Genomic DNA, 21,769 nt, shown 5'->3' with positions numbered 1-21,769 from the left:
AAACCCTTTTAAAACGACATAAATGAGCTCAATAAAGGTCTATATTCTGACACTCAGGTTCACACTTTACTTACAAACATGACTCAAAGAGGATCACATAAGGAAGCACTGGTCATATCTATCAACATATATATGTATTTTTTTACGCTGACCACTGAATTTTCAAAATGTAATCGTTTTTAATGAGAAATTAGAGCTGGTGATCCGGAAAACCCGGAACGTAAAATCCACTGAACTGGATCCGCGTTAATGTGCTGCTAATCTTCCGTGTCGCTTTAAATCACTTAGCAGTTACAACTAATGTCCATTATAGTTCTGCTCCAAGTGTTCCCGCTTTAACTTCTACCAAATTACAAAGTGCGCGGCCGGGACATTAAACTGTACGTGTTAACCAGAATTTTATGGGGAGAGATGAACCCGGTGACCTAATTAGGATGTTAATGGCACCTCAACAAATTCTTATTGTCCCGGCTGATTTTAAATTATTTTTACTGGAATAACACAAGCAAAAAAAAAAAAAAAAAGAGAGAGAGAGAGAGAGAGAAAGGCTGAGAGCCGTTGTTATTTGAGCTGTGCAGGGGAAGACCTTTTTAAATCTCAGAACCGCACTGGTCTCGGGGACTTTTACTTTGAAATCTGCGGTATAATCATGCTAATTGTGTTCCCGTGGAGCTGTTACGTTGATTGTTCACTCGTGAAAGTGTCATAAAACATGACACAAGTCTGTAATGAGTGCCCTGTGTAAACATCTTATAAAGAATGTGCTGCTGAGTTTGCACGCCGTGTAAATTCACCTTGTAGTGGAAGCTTTGTAATGCGCTGCAGCACGCGGTCAGGCACTCCCGAGACGTCATTAGTGAAATGTTTTGTTTTACGGCTGTACTCAGGTTTTCATTTTGTCTCTCTGCAGCCTGAAAATGAAGAGAAGTCTATAGTCTATGACAACATAGGGCCCAACGTCTGCATGGGGGACCACAAGGTAACATCAGGGGCTTGACCCACCTCTCCCTGTGTGTGTCAGTGAGTGTGTGTGTGTGTGTGAGTTTGTGTGTGTGTGTGTGTATGTTGTCCCTGTTGATAAAACTGTACAACACATCATTTTTAACACGTCTGGATCTACTGTATCTACTGTTCATAGCCACATAATATACATCAGTTTGTGTTATTAACTTATTTATTAACTACGTTTGGGAAAATATGTGGGGCCGATATTGCCGTTTATTAACTGGTCAGCTGTGCAGCTGTAATATTGTGGATATCTGATGCACTTTTTACACCATGTGTTGACTGATTTGTCTATGGAAAGCCCTTTAATGCAACATTTTAATTGAGATACACACAATTATAGATGAATATGCTGTTACTGTTGTTATAATATTACCACTAATGCAGGTTTCAGTGCCCTGTGCTAGTGTAAATGCTGTTTTAGAGGCTTTTCCACCATTACAAGAATATCATTTTGGATGAGACTCTGAATTCTTGACCACTTATTTTTTTGAAAACAGCGGCCTTCATAAACCCGTACCTGTCCAAATCTAGCTGCAGCTGTTTATATTTAGGGGAAAAGCTGGACCAAATGCAGGAATCTGATGTAGTTTCTCACAATTTGTTTGTAACATGTTTTAGATTTTGACTTTTTGTAATATTTAGAGGATGCAGGAGGTAAAATGCACCTCTGCAGACCGATGTGCTTAACGCGTGACCAAAAGTGGAGGTGAGAGCGGCGGAGAGAGAGGTGGTTTTGTCGCGCTCACTGTATTGAAGGTGTTTAACACCGTCGCTCCAGTCTCTGCGGTGTCAGACAGAAGGTCTTAGGGCTGAAAGAGAGGCGCCTTAAGACAGGTCTTTCATCATTATCCAGTGTGGCAGAGACAGTCGTGTGTGTGTGTGAGGTGACCCGGGCTCACTGAGAGATACTGCAGCGGCCGTCACCTCCCAACCGCACACCGCTGCTAAAATCACAGCTGGCTATGTTTAAAAAATGTCCAATGTAGTTAGCACACAGGGGGGAAAAATCCACGGCCCCAGTATGTGAGTTTAACCTGTGTGTCATAGGCGCTGTGACAGGAAGAGTGTGTGTGTGTGTGTGTGAGAGAGAGAGAGAGCGAGATTGCACTTGCCCCAAAGAGCATTAATAAGGCCTTCAACTTGTGTTTGTGTGTGTCTAACTCTGGTTTGTCTGTGTCCTCCTGCCAGCCTGTCTTCCTGTCCTTCCGAATAACAGCGGGGGCAGGTAAACCTAATGCAAATAAGCACAAGTGTTGTGTGGTGCAGTGATGTCGTGGTAAATATTAATTTTCTTTCATTACAATTCTTACCATTCTTGCCATTATTTGCTTTGATGTGCTTGCCATGGCCTGACTTGTAAATTTTTATTTTGCACAAACTGGCTCTTGGACTCAAAATGCCTATTTAAAGACTTTTGCTCCAAAATCAAACAAAATAAATAAAAATCCATCATTTGAAAAATCTCACGACTGCTGGCATGAAAGGAAAGTAGATTTTGATTGTTGTTATCAGCCATTTTTAACACCTTTGCTTACAAACTTGAAGAAGCTGCAGTTGTGGTATTTCTCAGTCAGACATCAGGTGATATTTTATTGTCTGATTTTTTTTTTTTTTTTAGATTTGGGAATAAAACTTCTGCTTTCTTTTCCTTGGCAGGAAAGTGGTGCCAAAGGGGGGAGACGATATTCCGTGAAGCGCCTCTGTGAGAACACAGGAGAAACAAACAGGACACCGACACACACACACACACACACACACACACACACACACACACACACATTCTCACTCTCACATGCTGACACACACACTCACACACACACACACTTTGCACAAGCGTACACTGAAGAGAACCTACACAAACTTTTCAGCAGTGCTGACCAGTTGCAGTTGTCCTGACACCTCATCCATACGAAAAACCCCGTCGTTTTCTCTCCACAAAACACTTGTTGAGATGTGGACTAGCACCCGAGGGCCCGGCTCCAGACAAGACACACATCGCTGACCTCACCGTTGCCACGCAACCCCATTCCCCAGAAAGAGAAGAAGAAGAAGAAAAAAAAAAGGACGGACAGACGGATGGACGACTCTTTTCCATGCCACAGCCTCGTTGCCAAAACTCTAATTGAAATCAGTCCTACTACATTATTTTAGACACCGTATTTGCCATTTTTAGGTATGCCTCTACGTATAGAAGCTACTTTCCATACAGTATGTAAGATGTTTTAAAAAAAGAAAAGTGCAATGCAAAAAAAGTTGTATATCTATATTGTTAGGTTTATTTGTACATTGGACAGTATAACATAGAGTTGTTGATGGTTTTAGTGCCGTTCTCTTTTCTGACCAAACTTTGTGGTCCCTTTGTTAGAATAGATAGATATTTTCAGTTAATTTCAACAATTTATATATATATATATTTTTTGTTTTTTTGTTTTTTGTTTTTTTGGTTTTGGTTTTTTTGTTTTTGAGTTGTTGTTGTTGTTGTGTGCACAACACACTGCCATGCCTGACACATCAGTTGAGTCTCATTTTATATACTGTACTTTTTAAAGAGATAATTTATAATTCTTACCAAAATTGTTATGCTGAAGTATGCGGAGACAGAGCGACTGTTTGGGTGTTCCTGCAGCCACAGTGACCTTTGAGTAGTCAGTACAAGGAGGAGGAGAGAAAAAAAAAGAACTTTTCAGCCAACGTGATTTATAGCCTATCCAGGAATGTTTTAAGCAGTGCCATAGACCATGCAAGTATATAAGATAATGTTTCATATATAGCAGTCTCACATTATTTCATTATTATTCTTACTCTAACTTATTTCTACGTAATAATATTATGGTTCTGAATGTGATATTTTAGATAGGCTTGGGTATCCTTAAAATGTAAACTTTTTTGTCTATTTTTGTTACTGCATTATGGTGCCAAGTATCGTACACAGAAATGAAGTGTGTAAGAGTTATCATAAAAATCCTTAAGTCCGACGGTAAAGGTCTTCTTGATCGTAAAATGTTTAAAAAAAAAAAAAAAAAAAAAAGAGAAGAAAAAAAAGAAGCGAGAGAAACTCTAAATGCGGGGAAAGACCAGGAAGAATTGCTCTTTAATATTTTTCTTTTCGTATGTAGCCTTCAACAGCCTTCATCGCAAATAATTTGAGCATTAAAGAGGCGATCGGAGAGAGGGCTGCTGATGAAACGCCAGCGTTTCTTTTTATCGATTTAATTTACTACACTACAGAGTTCCGACTGTGTGAAGACGTCAGATTGATCCTTGATGATTTTTTTCCATCTAAATCACCGCAAGTGGAAATGATTTTGTGCCTGCCGCAGAATTTATGTTGTCTTTACCGTGTGGTTTGGTTCGTAGGCAAAAAGAAAATAATACCCTGCTTGTTTTTGTTCCCTGCTGGTCATTGTTAGTATACTGTAGGAGTAAGCCGCAGTTTCCTTCACTCCTTCTTATAAAAAGCAGATAGAGATTTTATTCTAGCCCCTCTGGACGGCCTGGCCTCTACTGTTGGTGATGCAGTTCTCAAGCAATAAAAACCATTAGAGCTCACTGGCTGTTTGTCCTCATTCCCTCCTGGTTTGTCTCTTGACTTCACAATAAGAGCCTCCCATTGGGTTGTGATGAATTTGCATACAGGATCATAAAGCTTAGACTTGTCTTTTCAAATTTTACAGTGACACTACATGAGTACCGCTGCAAATATAGGAGAATACTATTGGAGTGTTAGAGGAAAAGGCCTAACCATGGCAGATTAAATATATATATATATATATATATATATGTATAGCCTACCATTAATATTGGCGTGATTTTTCGTTATGGGAACATCCACCTGTCTAAATTTTTAAAAAGTCTTTAATTGGCTTAAACCGGAGCCAATTAACAAGCATGTGCAAACCCTAACGAAAAATCACGAACCTATAGGGACTTACAGCACGACTTTATAATATTACGGGATTTAAAAAAAAAAAAAAAAAAAAAAAAAAAAAAAGCTCCGTAGCATCAGTATAATATTCCTACGGGATATACATAGGCCTAGCCCAGTTAACATTTTTACTCAATAGCGAGTTTCTGAGGAACTTTTGATGTAGGCTGTATTATGTGACGCTAACACATAACATTTTTTCACGCTGAAATAAATGTTAAATTAAGCACAATCTATTTTAGGAACTGGGTTACAGCATGGAGGTTTTGTTAAATAAATTTTAAATATTGTCAGTATATTTAAAATATATAAAATATATATATAAAATATATATATATGGAGAGGCAAAAGTGAAACTAATCGTTTTATAACAACGCAACACAAATATAAACCAATATCTGCTGGAGTAGTTTATGATGCCATGAATTTAAAAAACACCATAATTACCAGAAAGATCAGTATAAACTCACTATTGAGAACCACAAACACAATTATGATATTATAGGAATATTATAGTGATTTTACGGCAGAAAAATTTGAATCAACTATTTTACAAGCCACATCAAAGTTATTTTTTATTTGTTCCTGGGTCCATCCGGGTCTGTGCTGTCTGACAGCAGGTGCTGTCGTCACAGCTGAATAATCAAGAAATCCTAAGTGTGATTTGACTTGATGACTGCTGATTGCTGATTGGCTGAATTCAGAGGACTCGGTGCAGAAAGGTAACATTGATTATAACGGCGGATAGGCAGAGCGCACCTGCAGTATCACATCAGAGACAGAGGGGGCGCACTTGTCGTCAGGACCCTCATGTGGCTGCTTATGATTTGAGCAGAAATCCGTCAATAAAACAGAAACTCACAAACCTGGTGGCAGCCAGAGGTGCCTTTCTGATACATTCCCATCATCTGCAGAGTAAAATAATAACATTTACCTAATTTTTCTGGAACATTCCCGAAGGAACTTTGTTATTTTGCAATCAATTGAAAATGACTGCAAAATAAAAACTTCACATCCTCCATTATAATAATTTTAAAAAACTGAATTTAATCAGAACTGTCTGTTTTAAATAGCCTGTAACATATATAGAAATATAACTGCACATAATGATGTTAATAATAATAAAATAGGCCTAATAATTATAATAATAATTTTAATTCCCCAATTCTGAAATTTAAGCCGTTAGTTTCAACTGAATAAGCGATAAAGCTGGTGAATTATTAACTCTGTAAAATGGTAGAAAAATAAACTAAAAACAAAATCTCAACATAAGCTGATATTCAATATTTTACTTTTTTTTGTACCGTAAATTGTTCTTTAAATACGAATTCAAAATATATTATCATAATTACAATCATAACCATGTATGAATCATTTTCTAAAATTATACCACAGCTTTATATTTCATCAGACTCCTCGGTGAGAGGCTAATAAAAAACCATAGGCTACTGTTGTCAATAATGAAAATCAGCTACTGATAATGCATTTGTCTTTAATTTATATTAGCCCTATACATTAAAACAAAATAAAACCCATAACAAAACAAAAAAACAAAAACAAAAAAATGCTTGTTAAATAATTTATTCATAATACAAAGGGTTTTTTTCTTCCTATAACCTTGGCGGAAGCAATAATACTCTTTTTTTTTTTTTTTTCAACATAAACGATGGTCCAGTTTTCTATTTCGCAGTTGGATGAGGTAAAACATAAAGTCCTTCAGATGAAATCAAAGAAAATAAATGTGGGTTGGGTGTTAAAACAAGCTGGATTTTTTTTCCTTTTGTTTTCTTTTTTTACAGTAATTATATACAACATTTTGCATCTATACATTTGTGTGCCGGTACTGAATGAAGGAACAGTGAAACGTGGAGAAATGGGCGACATTATTCTGCAGGGATCAAAATGAAGCAGCATGTTTACTGGAGGAGGAGGAGGAGGAGGAGGAGGAAGGGGGGTAAGCGCGTCAGGGCTGCGGGAAGAGGCTGCCACGTCTCGTTTCCACTTGAACAACATAACTTACTCAGTAAAAAATATATACAATCTCAGTTACATTTTTCTCTTTAGGCTACAGCACGAATCCTTCACTCCTGCCGGGCCTGCAGCCGCCCGGCTCTCGCCTTTTCGGACAGTGGATACCCTGGTTAGACTGAGCTTCAGAAGCGTCACAGGCCCCGTTTACACCTGCAACTTCAAACATGCGTCTCTGATCCGGACTAGTGTTGCCTGCTCATGGCCGCTTAACTAGGCTAATTACTATTTCAGTTTCAGCAGTCCCGTTACACACAAGCACCAGTCCCACTTGTCCCAAACACAGAGAATAAGTGTTTACTTGTGTTTTTCGCTCCCTAAAATAAAAAAATCAAATTGAAGTAACAAATTCTTCCCTCCAGGGAGTGGGATAAAGTAATATCACCTTTGGAATGGATTACCAATAATGTTTTTTTTTTTTCTCTCAACACTAATCCGGAGTGTGTGTGTGCACATACAGTATAGCCTATGTTATGTTGAATGTTTGCATTTACACCTGATGTTAAAATGCGTTTCCAATTGTGCAAAAAAAAGGGGGGAAAAAAACGATTTCTCTTCCCCTTGCCAAAAACAGTGTCCACTAAATAAGCATTAATTTGTCCGTCATCCCGCCAGTCCATTTTTTTTTTTTTTTGCCAGGGGTTTTACTTCCGTTTATGTTTGTGTTTGTGGGCTGGAGACGCGCTGAATGTGGCCAAATGCGTCTCTCTCTCTGGCCACGTTTTTGGTGTTTTGGCTCTTCAGTGCCTCTCTGGGCGCCGTGGTACCTGTTTTACGCGTTCACTTTCCTAAATCTGAAGCCCATCCGGTCACTCGGGACGCATGTTAGTAATGTCAGGTGAAAAGGAGGCCGAAAAAGAGTGCGCCAAGTCTCTGCTGGACACTTGTTGCCCCCCCTGTTACTCTGGGCATCACAACGTGTCCGAGCTGTTACTGCAGGGGCTGATCAGGGCGAGGTTGGTGGCCTTGTGCTTTTTGAGCAGTCTCGTAATTTTCTCGTCGTCTGAATTTGGGTCCAGCGGTTTGTTGTACTCGTCGTCGTCCTCGTTATCCGAGCTCTCCTTCATCTTCTCCGTCTCCGAGTCGTGCTTCTTCTTGGCCGTGGCCATTTCTGCTGCGTGCCTCTTCCGCCATTTGGTCCGCCTGTTCTGAAACCAGACCTGTGGAGGAAACGGAGGAGAGAGAGGTGAGCGCACTGTGATGATGCTCAACAGGTCCAGTAAGAGAAAACATCAGAGGCAACTATTCCAAACAGACAATAAGTAGTAGTAGTAGTGGTAATATTAATGGTAATAATAATAATTATTATTATTATTATCATAGTAATATCAATTTGGTGTGGCTAAAATATCCTAAATTTAATTGTAGGCCTAATTGTGGAGTAACTTGGGGAAGTTCATCCCTCCGCAGTCAGAAGTGAAATTTTCCACTGTGCAGAAATCAAAGATTAGTGGAAGATGACTCAGCAGGTGCAAAACACTCCCTCCTTACCTTGACTTGACTCTCGGTCATTCCTAACGAGTAGGCCAGGCGGGCTCTCTCCGGGCCGGCCAGGTATTTGGTCTGCTCGAAAGTTTTCTCCAGTGCAAAAATCTGCTGGCCTGAAAACGTCGGCCTGGAGTGCTTCTTCTTGCCGTCCTTGTCCAGCATGATGTTCGCCTGAGCTGCAGGACAGACGGGACAGTGTGGTGGGTTATACTGTCAGGCAGGTTGGACAGATGTTTTAACACTATTCAAATCACTTAACACTATTTTAAACCACAAAGCAATATATTTTATATAATGTAAAGAATTACTATGATCCTGCATTCAACTAAAAATCACTTAAAATCGCTATAGCTATTTTTCTGCAATATTCTTGTAGAGACTCTGTGTGTGTGTGTGTGTGTGTGTGTGTGTGTGTGTGTGTGTGTGTGTGTGTGTGTGTGTGTGTGTGTGTGTGTGTGTGACACTGTAGTGAGTATATAGTGACATTAGTGCACTCTATTTTATTTTATTTTATTTTCCAGTCTTTAGGTTAGGGTTATAGCAGGGAAATCATGTTGTGAACTCACATTATATTCAGTCCAAAAATAGCTAGCTGCATTATATTTTTAATTTCTGCATGGCATCACTTTAAAATTTCTATAATATAAAACTCTAGGGACTTATATTTGTTATCCTAGTAACTTTGTAGTGACCTTTTGTTTTGATCTCGTAACAATATAATATTAGGCTACTCCTGAGAATATTTTATAGGCAGTAGTTTGGCTGTGATGTTAGTATTCTTCTAAAACATGATAGAATTACTGAATTGTTTTTGTTAAGGTACAACTGTATGCTCTGTGTAGTGACAGGCCGCAACAAAAAGTATATTTACAGGCTGTTGAAACACTGGCTGCACACACACACACACACACACACACACACACACACACACACACACACACACACACACACACACACACACACACAAACATTTCTACATTCTCACACGTGGAGCCATGGCTCTTTCTTTTAGTGTAAATAACCCAAAAACTGAACCAGACACTGAGGCAGAGAGTCAGGACTTACTGGGACAGGGAACCCGCGGGTCCCTCCAGGGGGATCCCTGCATCACCCCGGGCCAGAAGATGGGCGCCCTCCCCGGCAGCTCCGTCAGGGGTTTGGGGTACCGTGACACCGCCGGGCTGAAGTACATCCCCGCTGCGGCGGCGGCGGCGGTGGTGGCCAGGCCGTTTATCCTGGGAAAGCCGGAGAGCAGCTGCCCAGCCGTGGTGATGGGTCTCCCCAAGATGTCGCTTATTCCGTGCGGAGTCCCAAGGGAGAGCTGAGAGTTGAGGTTGGAGAGCGGAGGCGCCTTGAAGCCCGTCGGGCTCTGCTGCAGCGTGTACGGGAACAGGGACGTCTTCATCTCGGTCATGTTGTGCAACGCCGCCAGCGGGGTGCTGCCCAGGACGAAAGCACTCTGCCGGTTAGCCTCCATCTGCCCGACAGCTAACATTTGTGAACATGAAACACCCAAATTCGATTGGATAAAACCGGCAGATAAAAAATGCAAAAGAAAAACAAACTGGTGAGAATAAATACGGGCGCAGAGTGGACCGGTGATGCGCAGGAGCCAGGCCACTTCTGACGCCTCCTCCAAAAGTATCCGGGACCTGAGAGAGGCAGCGTCTTGAAATGTTGAAAAACTTGAGAGGAAAAACTCAACTTCTCTCTTGGGAAGGGGAGAGCTCGATCAAACCCAAAACAATGTCTCTCCGTTTGTTTTTTAAAGTCGGTCAGCTGGGAGAGGGCTGCATGCGCCCAGCACAGGAATCCTCTCGGAAGTCGGCCGAGCTGATGATGTTTTTAGTGGTTTTGATGGGAACCATTAAGGGCTCGGCTTTCTTTCCCTAAATTGACTCGCTCTATGCTGGGAGTGAAGCGGGACGAGCTGATAACAGCGCAGCCACCTGGACGCGCGTATTTCCCATTGGATGAGGCAGAGCAGGACAGCGCCCTGATTGGAGGACACAGAGACTCCGCTGCTCTGCTGGTGCCTCTCCGCCGGCCGGGTGCTGCCTTCAACTGCTGTCGGAAATATAGCCCTCATAACTATAGTTTCAAATAAACAATCCCCAAAAGTGGTAAATATGACTGGGGAAGATAAGATTTGATTATGATACCCGAACTGCCACCATGTGACGAACACGTAAGCCATGTCAACAAGTAATAAAACTTATGAGCCTTTAATTTAGGCTGCCCTTCATTGCTGTAAGTGAAATGAACCATCAATTTCCCAAGTTGAATTTTTTCCCCAGCTTTGCGCTGTTTGATTTATTAAATAAAACTACCTCGAAAACACTGGCCACTGCAGGGGTTTATTTCTGTTAATACTGCCAACCTGAAGCATTTGAATGCACCTGCAGGTCCTGTAAGAACTCTGAAAAGCGCAGTTTACGAGGAGTCCCTGAAGGCGACAGAAGCCACACTCTATTAAGATCTTATTGCACTGCTGTTAATGATGCGTCTCACACTGTGGAAATCATTGTTTCCATATCTGACAGAAAAAAGATATATTTACACTAAAAGCCATTACCGCTGACACTGTGAGTGTATTAAAGTGGACGCGGGACTGCGGCGGGACGGAGGAGGATTTCAGAGTTTTTAGTGAATTTGACGGAGATTGGAGATTAGATTTTAAAGAACGCAGAGCGGAAAAGCATGATAGTAACTCGACTGAACATGATTTTCTTTTTTAATAAGCGGATTTTTCTATCAGCACCTACTTTAATTTTCCCTATAGACTATCTAACTTTTATATTGTTAATTTTATTATCAGCTGACATGGTTTATTTTCTCCTTTGCTCAATAGTTTGTGATCCATCCCGGCACTTTGGAGAAAGATGCTGGGATAAGCTGCTGATTTTTGCTCTCAGAAAATAATTCATTTTTCCTAAGACTTTATGTCATCTGTTATATTGGGGATAAATGTTGAGCATCCCATTATTTCTTGTTATTTCTTTGAAAGAATCGGATAATAAAAACAGCCCCTGGTTTTTAAGCTTAGATTAGACTTGGTCATTACAGTGAATAAACCCTTTAAAAAGGACAGAGCTTTTATTTATATGAGTGGGGGAAAAATATGTGGTTTGGGGACAAACTGCGCTGAGCGGTGAAAGTGTGTGAGGGAAGCGCCAGGCTCCAGTCATCAGACTGAGTGCTAATATTTTATGGAGATGTGAGGAGGTTGTAAGAGTGAAATATGGCCACGTTAGCATTTGAAAGGCTTCAGCAAATGCACCTTGCTGCCCATTTGATCACCAGGGAAAGATTGTGGATTTTAAAAGGGGTTGAAAAGCGAGGTGATTCACAGTTTGCTCTGTAGCCTATTTCTTTATTTTTTCAAAATAGCACCTGATTTCTCATTTACATGTCCTGATTCTATAATTGGGCTTTATTTTCTGTTTTAAGTCGTTCTATAATTATCGCTATTGAAGAAAAGATAAAAAATCAAAGCCAATATTATTCAGTGAGCAAAGCTGACAACCTTTGCTCCCTGAATTTAAGTCATAAAGTTGCCTCACCTGTGGTCTGTGATCAATGACAGAAAGATTGGCACATTCTCCATTTTATCTGCAGCCAAGACGGCGGCTGCCAAATCGCCTGTCATTGTAAACCCATCATCGCAATTTAACATAATGAATGATTTGAAATTTTATCATCTAAATTTACAAGTAATTTAAAGTTTAAACTCTTAATCTCAGATTTGTAAAATAAATTGGTGCGAGGCCTGAAGTGTCAGATGGCTCACTAAATGAATGGAGGGTGCAAAGCGGACGAGGTCTGAAAACGAAAAAGATTTAAAGTTGCACAAGCTACTGAGTGGGAGTGCATCACACCTACATTATCATTTCCAATTTAAAAAAAAAAAAAAAAAAAGATAAATCCATCATTATGACGAATAGTAACACAAACAACAATTATAAAAACAAGTGTATTTACAATAATGAACACAATACACTTCAATATGCCGAGTTTAACATTTATATTAAATATATTTATATACAATTTAACTCGGGGAAGTGGTGGCGGTTGTCGCTTTGTTTACCAGCCACAAGAGTCATGAAGCTGTTCGGTGAAAATGGTTATTCGATTATGATTATGGTTTTTAATTTTTGTCTGTTAGTTTGTTTATGGCGCGCAGGCCTTTATTGTCACACTGAAGGAAAACAGGTTAATAAGCAGGGAAAAGATAATCTTATCTGACTGTAACCTCCGCACAAATGGGATTTGACACAGCAGTGACGGGGGAGATAAGCAGATGTTTGGACAAAAAGACGCTTGTTGGAGTCAGTGGAGCAGCTTAGAGCCTCAGCTCGATCAATACCTCCCTCTTAAACAATTAGAGGGGAAATGTAGACTACAGAAAACCACAATGAAAAAAAAAGAAAAGAACAAACGAAAGGGAAACTTTTGTCCAAATTTATAAGATTTTGTTTTCAAAGCACTGAATACACACAACAGATACAAGATGGATTGCTATGCTGAATATTTAAAAATTTTTTTTTTTTTTTTTTTTTTTTTGGTCAGGCAGTTATTTGCTCTAAAAATCCAGCAGCAGAGTTTTAATTAACAAAAACAAAGCAGAAAAATCGACTCTGAAAAATTGTGGTTGAACGTAAATCTTTAGGTGCACAACAAGTAAATAAACAGAAATATCTATATAAAATTTGACCGGGAGCGCCCTCTAGTGGCAAAAGTTGAAGCCGACATCAAGCACAACTTGATGGGATATTGCTGTAGGTGATGATGCTTCACTGATCCTGTAGGGGGATTTTTTTCTCTCTTCTCTTTTTTCCCCCTCCAGGCAGGTCAGAGGTCAGGGCAAACAGAAGAGAAACCTCGGACACTTCAGAGGGGTGGAGGAGAGCCGATGTTGGGACTTGAACACAAGTTAAAGCTGTTGTTCTCTACCTTTTTGGCTTTTGGCCTCTTAAAAGTGATGCCTGTGGTTACATTGCCTGCGAGAGGCTGCAACAGCTCAACCAAAGGAAGGATTTTCTCTTTTCTCATTGAGGTATTGGATTGTCAGTGCAGAGGTTTTCTGTTATCCACTTTTTTTAAAAGTGCAGTCTAAAGGTGATTGGTAAACTGCAGCCTTAATGGGAGAGCAGCAGCTACAAACCATGACTAAACATGTTGCATGGGTCTAAAAAGTCTGAAGTTTAGGGCTGTAGTCAGGAGACAGCTTGATGAGATAAAACCTAAAGTCAAACAGGTGGAAGTGTTCAGCTGTGAGGATGTTGTGCCAGTTTTGCAGCATCAGCTACACACTGACAAACTATAAGAGAAGTCCCATAATATTCTGCAGAGGGATGCCATCCATTCGGGCTTCAGGTTTTATGGAAGAGGATTCATTTTCCAGCAGGGTGGTGATCCCAAACATGCATCAGAGCTCCTGTGCGCCACGAAGAGGAGAGCCAACATACAGGAGGTGATATTCCCTGCACAGTCACCAGGTTTCAGTAAATGATTAAAGGTGCAGCACACTGTAACATCACAGGACTCTCCCTGTGATTTTTATTTGTGCTGGAATAATATAGATTCTCAAATTCTGCGAATACTACATATTAATACATTTTATTTTACGGTAAATAAGTATTTATCAGTGAAACAATGTGACTTGTTTGCTAACCTCTATTTAAAACTAAGAGTATGTATTGTATAGTTGTTGCTGTTTATTATTTGTCAGTTGCTATTGTCAAGTCAAGTCAAGTCATGTTTATTTCTATAGCACATTTACAACAGCTTAGCTGAACCAAAGTGCTTCACAGTAAAAAAAAAAAAAATAAATAAAAATAAGTGCACAGTAAAAAAACAGGTGTAAAGGCACGGGTAAGTGCTTCACAGTAAAAACAAATGCGCAGGCATAGGTAAAACAGCAAAAAAACAAACAAAGACAATTACTCTAGTAAAAGTGCAATTTGCAAAAAGTGCATTGAGGGAACCAGAATAAAATACAAGAAAAAGTCAAGGGAATAACCTTGGGGAAGATCTAAGCGCAAGGAAATGTGAGTGAGAGGAGGTGGGTTTTGAGCAGGGATTTAAACATTGTATTGTATTGTATTAGTTTTTTGATAAATTATAAAACAAAAGAGTTCTTGGTGGTGGATTCAAGACTTTTTTGATGCCATGGTACAATCCACATCCTTCACATGATGGCATGCTTGATGAGTAGTTTGGCTAAAACACCAACAAAATAGAAACCTTGTCATTAAAATATTGGTGAAAACAGTAATCATTTCATCTTAAATTTTTACACAGTCTGCAACAGGTATCAAGATTAATTTCATACTGTGTGAGATCACAGTAAAATCAATCAACCATCATGATCAGATTACTGTATTCCCACAACATGTGAGGCATTTCTCCCCAACATCAACATATATACCACAAACGTCCTTACCTGACCAGTCTGATGCAGTTCAAGTCAACAGCTCTGCCATAAATTTTTTACCTTTTAACAAAGTTTATAATGTTCACATTGTGGAGAATGTGTGAATTTAATTCTATGTTTATTATTGAGGTTGTAGTTTGCAGAGGTCTTGTACTGGACTACATTATATTGAGAGGTATTTCTAATTTTTTGTCCTCACCTATTAATATACGATGAGGAGGACATATTAGTTGAAACAGCTGTCAGTAAAATGCAGTCCAGTCCAGCAGCAGCACTAACTATGAGCTCAATGTCAAACACAGAAGTGAATGAACACCTCTGTTACTGTGACAACAAGAAAAGCTGAGCATTACAGGCAGCAGAGAAGAAAACTTCATGGCACAACAGCTGGATTGGATTGGATTAGACTGTGCAGGTGGAGCTGATAAAGTGGCCACTGTAAATTTATATGTACAAGTTATTTAAGCAGGAAATCCACTTGAGATTATGACTCTTCTGTGAGCGAGACATGGCCAAATCAGCAACAGATGGTAGTAGGAGTCATTACAGCAGTAAAAAAAAAAAAAAAAAAAAAAGACTTGTGTATCTCTCACAATGGCAAATCAGTTTTACTGATAAGGAGTAGTTTACTTGTGGTGTGTGTGTGTGTGTGTGTGTGTGTGTGTGTGTGTGTGTGTGTGTGTGTGTGTGTGTGTGTGTGTGCGCGTGTGTTCATCACCACTAGGGGCATTGTAATACCAGCCTAGTATCTGGACAGAGCATATAATTTACCTGCTGGACACCACAGGAAAGCGTGTCAGTGTCATGTTTTGCGTCACCTTGGTGTGAAAACTACACAGTTTTATGAAGTAAACGTAACATGATGTAGTACAGCCCAATGTCACGGTCTGTTACACGCTTTGACATGATATTGGGTTGTCGCATACCCCATTCAAAATACCCTACTCTTTATCCAGTGATTTGAAAAGGAAATTCAATATTCACTTTAATTACAGATCTTTCACTGAACTCTGAGGAATCAACAGGTCCGTTTCTTTCGGTCTTTAAAAACTGGATTTGCTATAGACTCTTTTGTGAGTCTGAAATAAAGTTTTGAATTGAATTGTTCCACCAGATACTTTAAATATAATTACTTAAAAAAGGCATAACTGATCAGTGTTACTGGGGTTTTGTCACCTTCAACATGCACTTTAAAAGCACTACTACATTATAGTGAGGGGTGTTTCTAATTTTTTGTCCTCCGTATTTATATACAATGAGGGGGACAGAATATTGGAAACAGCTCTCAAAAAAAAAAAAAAAAAAAAATGCTACAACAGCAGCACTAACTATGAGCTCAATGCCAAACACAGAAGGGAATGAACACCTCTGTTGGATTGTACAGGTGGAGCTGATAAAGTGGCCACTGAGTGTACATACATTTTAGAATAGAGAAGGATAACTTTATTTTCCACAAAAGGAAATTTTTCTTTGGCAGCATGTGGCATATTCACAAAACAGACACTCAAAATACATAAAAACAGAAACCAAGGGTCTGCAGACAGCCCAGAAACTCAAAAAAAAAAAAAAAAAAAAAGAAGAAGAAGAAGAAGAAGAAGAAGAAGAAAGAAATACAAGGAACCCAGACATCAGGTATCAAAATCAGCATCTAATCATGACAATCCTTACTTTGTGAGTTAAGAAACTTGTTGCAGTTTTTAGGATTTTTTTTTTTTTTTTTTTTTTTTTTTTACTTTTTCAGTGTTCAAATTATCAACCCATAATAAAGTTTTATTTTACCGTCCAACAAGCCTGATGTGTCAAATAACTCCTTTGTAACGTCCAGCCAGTCCTTGAAAACTGTGTCTTTAATCTGATAACTAAAGAATGTGGTCACAATCAGCTGTGCAGTTAAAAGGGGGTTGGGGATGGGGGTCATTTCAGGTTATTGTGGCTTCATAAAGGAAATCCAATCTAAAACAATGAAAACTTTTATTTCTTATTCATAGTTACAGCAGTAAAAAAAAAAAAAAAAAAAATGAAAAGAAAAGAAAAGAAAAGAAAAGAAAAGAAAGAAATCCAATCTAAAACAATGAAAACTTGTATTTCTTATTCCTGTGATCCTGGACAGAGTCAGACAGAATCTGAAATGTCACTGAATAAACCATCAAGGCAGAATTAATCCAGCGTGTGGACAATCATGCACAGTCCTGTATTTCTTCTGCTTTAGATTTACCCTTCAGTCTATTTTCTCTGAGGGCTCCCTCTACTGACAAGCAAGACTGGAGGAACACAGACGTCTGGACTGTATGTACCTGCTTTCTCCACTAGATGGCGACACAAATCAAGGAAAGGGCCAAGCTACTGCATCTGTAACAGCCTCTTACCGTACGTGGGGCCCCTGCCTGTATCCAGATGGCACCCCGAGGCCCCTGCCCTCAGTGGTGATACCCTGTTCTCCATAAATGGCTCAAATGTCCCGTATGCAAGGAGCGACGTTACTGAACACATTTTCTAAAGTTACTGCAACTGATTTTTTTTGTGTGCTTTGTGTTTTTCTGAACATCAACATAAAGTCAGTAATTTTGCTTATCGGACTTAGCTCCACTTTAAATCACATTTATTACAGGGTATTGAATATCATACGTAACAATATCGTCTTTTCTAAAAAAAAAAAAAAAAGCGACTCAGTAAAATTTCCTTCATTTACATTTTAAATGAGTTACATTTTTATTTTTACTTACACAAATTTCCACTGTTACTTTACTGTTTTTATTGTTATTGTAAGTTTTATTGCTGTTGTTTCATTGTTTTTTTGTAGCTGTTATATAATTGTTTTAAATTCTGATGTGATGTTATCTTGTGTGGACCTGGGAAGTAGTTGCCACCTTGGTTGTGACTAATTGAGGTTCAAATAAATAAATGCATAAACTGCAGTACCAATACACGACCTGATAAGGATGCTGAAATACTTTTTCTGCTCCTGACTTTATGGCCCAGTGAGGCTCCACTGGCTTCTCTGCAGTCGGACCTGAACGACTCAATGGTCTAGAAATGAACACTCAGCTGCTGCATGCTGGACAAACTTCATTTTACACACCTGAGACTGTGTTTACTTGTAGCGTGCTGTGTGTCACCTCCTGAAAAAGTGAACCAAATCACAACATGGGACGGCCTGACCTCTTTTTATACTCAGTTTGCTATCAAGAGTCTTTAATGTGTCATTAAAATTTTTCCTGTGATCCTCACAACCACATGATTTGTAGTCTACATATTAATCTCAGTCTTATTATTCATATTAGGGGTGGAAATAGGGCCAGACCAGGTCTGAATTTGGTTGCATAAATTTGTAGAGATGCAACAAACAGATAAGAGACAAGCACATCTTTTTTTTCTGTTCTGCTGGAGGGATCTGGGGTGTGTGTGGAGCTTACCTGCTTTCCTCCAGGTGGATCTGGTTTCTCTCCATGTGGATGGAAGTGCCTGATTTGCCCATGTGAGTGACTGTCTATCTGTGTTAGTCCTGTCTTCTGTCCAGTGCATGCTGGGATAGGCTCCTTCCCTGCACAACCCTGAGAAAGAAAAAGCAGTAAATGGAGTATTTTTTTCTTCTATCAAAATATATAATATAAAAATAGCATGCTTATGTCAGGAAAGAAAACTGTTTGTTTCACACTCTTCTATTTTGTCATTTCTCTCAGCCCGTCAGCACAGCCAGCCTGTGAGTGTTTCCATGTTTTGTGGCCCTTCAGAAACCAGAGAGTGAACGCTGCATTACAGCTCAGATCCAGGAGCAATAAGGTGAGAGACTTGAGGGAAATGAAAGCACCGAGCGGCTCAGCTCGGTTTGAGTTCGACCATGACTTAGAAAAACATTGTTTTCAGGCCAAAGCTCTCTTGTGGCCTCCTCGCAGGCCGGCGTGCGTCAGCGGACTTTGTTGGGACATGGTTGTCATACCTCCATGGATACTTCAGGATTTTGGAACATTATCCCTGGTCTTTTTCCATGGACGCCCCTCTCCGAGCTGGTCTGACAAAAGCGCTTCATGGTTTTGTGTTTGTGACAGGAAAAACAAACAAGTATGGAGGCAGAGTACACTGATCACATGTGCAGAATGATGCAAATGCTGCAAAAAGACAAATAAACCAACTTCTTATTTATTCTGTCTCCCTTTCTGTTCAGTTTGTTAAACTGAAGCTTAATTGTGGCCACCTGCTGTTTTTGGGAAGATGCATTGGATGCCAGTACACAGCAATTCAATGTGTCAGATTCGTGTCGCATCAATAAAAACATAAAAACTAAATTTCATGTGCTCGCCCTTGCAGGTCGCAGCATTAACTCACGCAGTCGTGGTGTTTGACGTTACAGATCTGTGTTTTCCATTTCAAGTCCCCCGTGAGATGAAGGGAAAGCAAGCCACCTTGAGAAACTGAGATAACAGTGATACAGCCTGCAGCGTGATGCATCCCAGCTGCCCCAAGACACTGATACAGAGATCGTATCAGGTGGGCTTTCTTGGGAAGATGTGACGAAGGGAAGGGGGGAAAAAAAAGATTAAGGGAACGGTAATTCATTTATGGCGCTGATAAACTTGTTTTGTCAACTCCTCCGAGCTTCAAGAAATGTCAGCGAGGACGTGAAGATGAGCTGAGCGGGCTGCCGAGCCTTTGTGGCGGCAGCGGTTGCACAATCATGTTTACGTGGTGATGTGTTTGACTTTAATAACAGCTGCATAACATATTCATGAATGCTGAGTCTGTCATTATGCCGTTTTCATAACATCTGTGCAGTCACGGGTCTGATCCACATGTGGGAGGTGGGGGCGGCTCGGCTCAGGACTGACCTGTTCTGGCCTGGAGTTTTAGTTTAGACAAGCATTTTCCTCCAGGCGGAGCTAGTCTGGGAAAGATAATCTCATCATTGGTTGGATTAAATCTCAACAGATGGAGCCAAAGAATCTCACCCAGGTCCTGCCTCTCCAAATCTGCCCTGTCTATTTCTTCTTTGAACTCTCCAATAAGGGCAAAATGCCAAAAACAGAGACAAAAGACGAGAGAACGGGCGTCTAATGATGGCAGGAGCGTTTGCTGCTATCTGAGATAATTACAGTCCAGTCATACTAAGTTATCTAGGTTTGCTATTTAAGCCTAGTTAGCTGTACTAACCTGTAGCCACCGAGGAAAACTAGTTAGCTCCTTGTTGATAAACTGTAGTCATGAATAAGGGAAAAAGGTCACTGCTTTTCATTTCTGTTCTTACTGGAGTTACTTCTTTGCCATTTAGGAAATAAACACTCAGAAAAACTGGTTCTTTGTTTCTGTCCATTCAGGTTTGACTCGACCTACGAGCTTATTTCTGCCTCTGAGAATTTGATATATTTAGGTATGAATCTAAATTTTTGATCTGCAAAGAAGACAAACAGTCAGACTTGTTGCAGATCAGATTACACATTATTCCTGTCACAAGATGGTCACTGCGTCACATCGGGCGTTAAAGTGGCTTAAATTCTTTCCGTGTCTTGGCCGAGTGGGGCGACACTTGACATTTGACCCCAGCATGTCAACACACACCGTGTTTCAAGATAAAGTGTCAGATCTGCAGGTGATGGTGAAGAAAAGTCAACAGATTATCAGCGTGGCGGTCAGAAACACGCCCTAGGATTAGTGAAATTAGCCCTCCCAAATTCTTACATGCTAGACTTCATCTCAAAAGCTACTACATACTCATTCTAAAGTGTGTGTATGTGTGTGTGTGTGGAGGGGCCTATTCTGCAGTGTGTGTGTGACGCCTGAAAGCAAAGTTTGATTTAGAAGATCACATGGTTTCGAGTGGAGAGTTTGGTTTTGACATGGAAGTTTGAACTCTGCGAAGCCTGAGCGTGCGGTTTTGCATTTGTGTTTAAAGTTTTGGGAAACGGAGCGTCTTTTAAAGAAATGCGTCTGTGAGCGGCTCTTTAATTTTACCAAATAGTCAAATTGAGTTATTACCAGAACGCAGCCTCTAGTGTGCCTTTCTAACAAAGCTCAGGGGGCACCGACCCTGACAGGACAAGGGGATCAGGGACCTGAAAACCTTTAAGCGAATGTAAATTCAGAGGAGAAGTGTGACTGAGGATCCCTGGGTTGTTCATTAGTTCTGCTCAGTGGCTCACAGGGAGGTGTGACAAATGAAATTTAACATTTAAAGATAAGTTATCTCATGCCGTGTGCCACAAGATGTGCTCAGCTGAGACCAGAGGAAGCTTGAATCAGGAATACAATGAACGCACCTGTTCCTCTGCCTCTCATTGGCTGGAACTCGCTGCCACTCTTGGTTGAGGGGCGGTCAGGCTTAGCCAATCAGAGGCAGGGCAGGGGCGGGTGTTGTTCCAGGAATGCAGGTGGGTAAAAAAACGCTCCCTGGTTCTTCATGGTTTGTGTCGTGTGGTGGAAACTGATTGATCATGCTGTGATGGGTTTGGCAGAAAATGGTCCTTTTGCATGACAGAAGAGTCTGCTCAGAGTCGCTGCACGTGTTCCTGTTTCTTTCCTGAATGCTTAAACACCAGCAGGGATTCTTGAAGCTTTTACCAAGCGAGCCAAACTGCATGCATATTCTCTGCTTTACACTCATTTTGTCATTTTAAAACACGCTTTTTGCAAAACTGCAAACACTGGTCTCTATATTGCCACTTTATTTTTGTCAATTGCCTTTCCACATTTCCACATGTGAGAACACTTTTACATCAAATCAGAGCTTGAGCCACACGTAAACATTTTATTTGGTTTGGACAAGAATGGAGGCCAGAGGACAGAGAGGAAGAGGAGTGAGGAGGAGGAGGAGGAAGAGGAGGACGAGGACGTGAAGATGTAAGATGAAGTCTTATGGCCAGACTCAAAAAGAAGGCAAGATTTTGACCTCTTTT

General features: G+C 40.3%; 2 protein-coding genes across 4 annotated transcripts in view; one reads left to right on the top strand and one right to left on the bottom strand.

The window, feature by feature from the left end:
• Positions 1-4,377, top strand: part of inpp5a (inositol polyphosphate-5-phosphatase A) — a 169,009-nt gene extending 164,632 nt beyond the window's left edge. The window contains exons 14-16 of the mRNA XM_030070722.1: positions 911-979; positions 2,197-2,284; positions 2,665-4,377. Coding sequence (XP_029926582.1) covers positions 911-979; positions 2,197-2,277 — 150 coding nt within the window. The 3' untranslated portion in view covers positions 2,278-2,284; positions 2,665-4,377. The remainder of the gene's footprint in view (positions 1-910; positions 980-2,196; positions 2,285-2,664) is intronic.
• A 2,173-nt stretch (positions 4,378-6,550) lies between these two features.
• On the bottom strand, positions 6,551-18,436 carry nkx6.2 (NK6 homeobox 2). Of its 3 annotated transcripts, none has more exons than XM_030070661.1 (4): positions 18,299-18,436; positions 9,515-9,937; positions 8,453-8,625; positions 6,551-8,121 (listed from the first exon to the last, which is right to left on the bottom strand). In XM_030070661.1, the coding sequence occupies exons 1-4, from the start codon at positions 18,405-18,407 to the stop codon at positions 7,873-7,875; spliced, it is 954 nt and encodes a 317-aa protein (XP_029926521.1). In that variant the 5' UTR covers positions 18,408-18,436; the 3' UTR covers positions 6,551-7,872. The 3 variants fall into 3 exon arrangements, with proteins under 3 accessions (XP_029926521.1, XP_029926522.1, XP_029926523.1); XM_030070662.1 differs by having other exon boundaries at positions 9,515-9,888; XM_030070663.1 differs by having other exon boundaries at positions 9,515-9,926; positions 18,299-18,362.
• Positions 18,437-21,769: the final 3,333 nt, after the last annotated feature.

Source organism: Myripristis murdjan, chromosome 15, assembly GCF_902150065.1.
Source record: "Myripristis murdjan chromosome 15, fMyrMur1.1, whole genome shotgun sequence".
Taxonomy (NCBI): Eukaryota; Metazoa; Chordata; class Actinopteri; order Holocentriformes; family Holocentridae; genus Myripristis; species Myripristis murdjan.
Note: the sequence above shows the minus strand (reverse complement) of the source record. Positions and strands in the feature narration are given on the sequence as shown.

Coding starts and splice junctions, on each gene's coding strand:
- nkx6.2 (XM_030070661.1), bottom strand. CDS start 18,407: ATGCACTGGACAGAAGACAGGACTAACACAGATAGACAGTCACTCACA. Junction 9,938..18,298: donor ATCCACCTGGAGGAAAGCAG/GTAAGCTCCACA, acceptor CACAAATGTTAG/CTGTCGGGCAGATGGAGGCT. Junction 8,122..8,452: donor TGACCGAGAGTCAAGTCAAG/GTAAGGAGGGAG, acceptor TTTCCTCCACAG/GTCTGGTTTCAGAACAGGCG.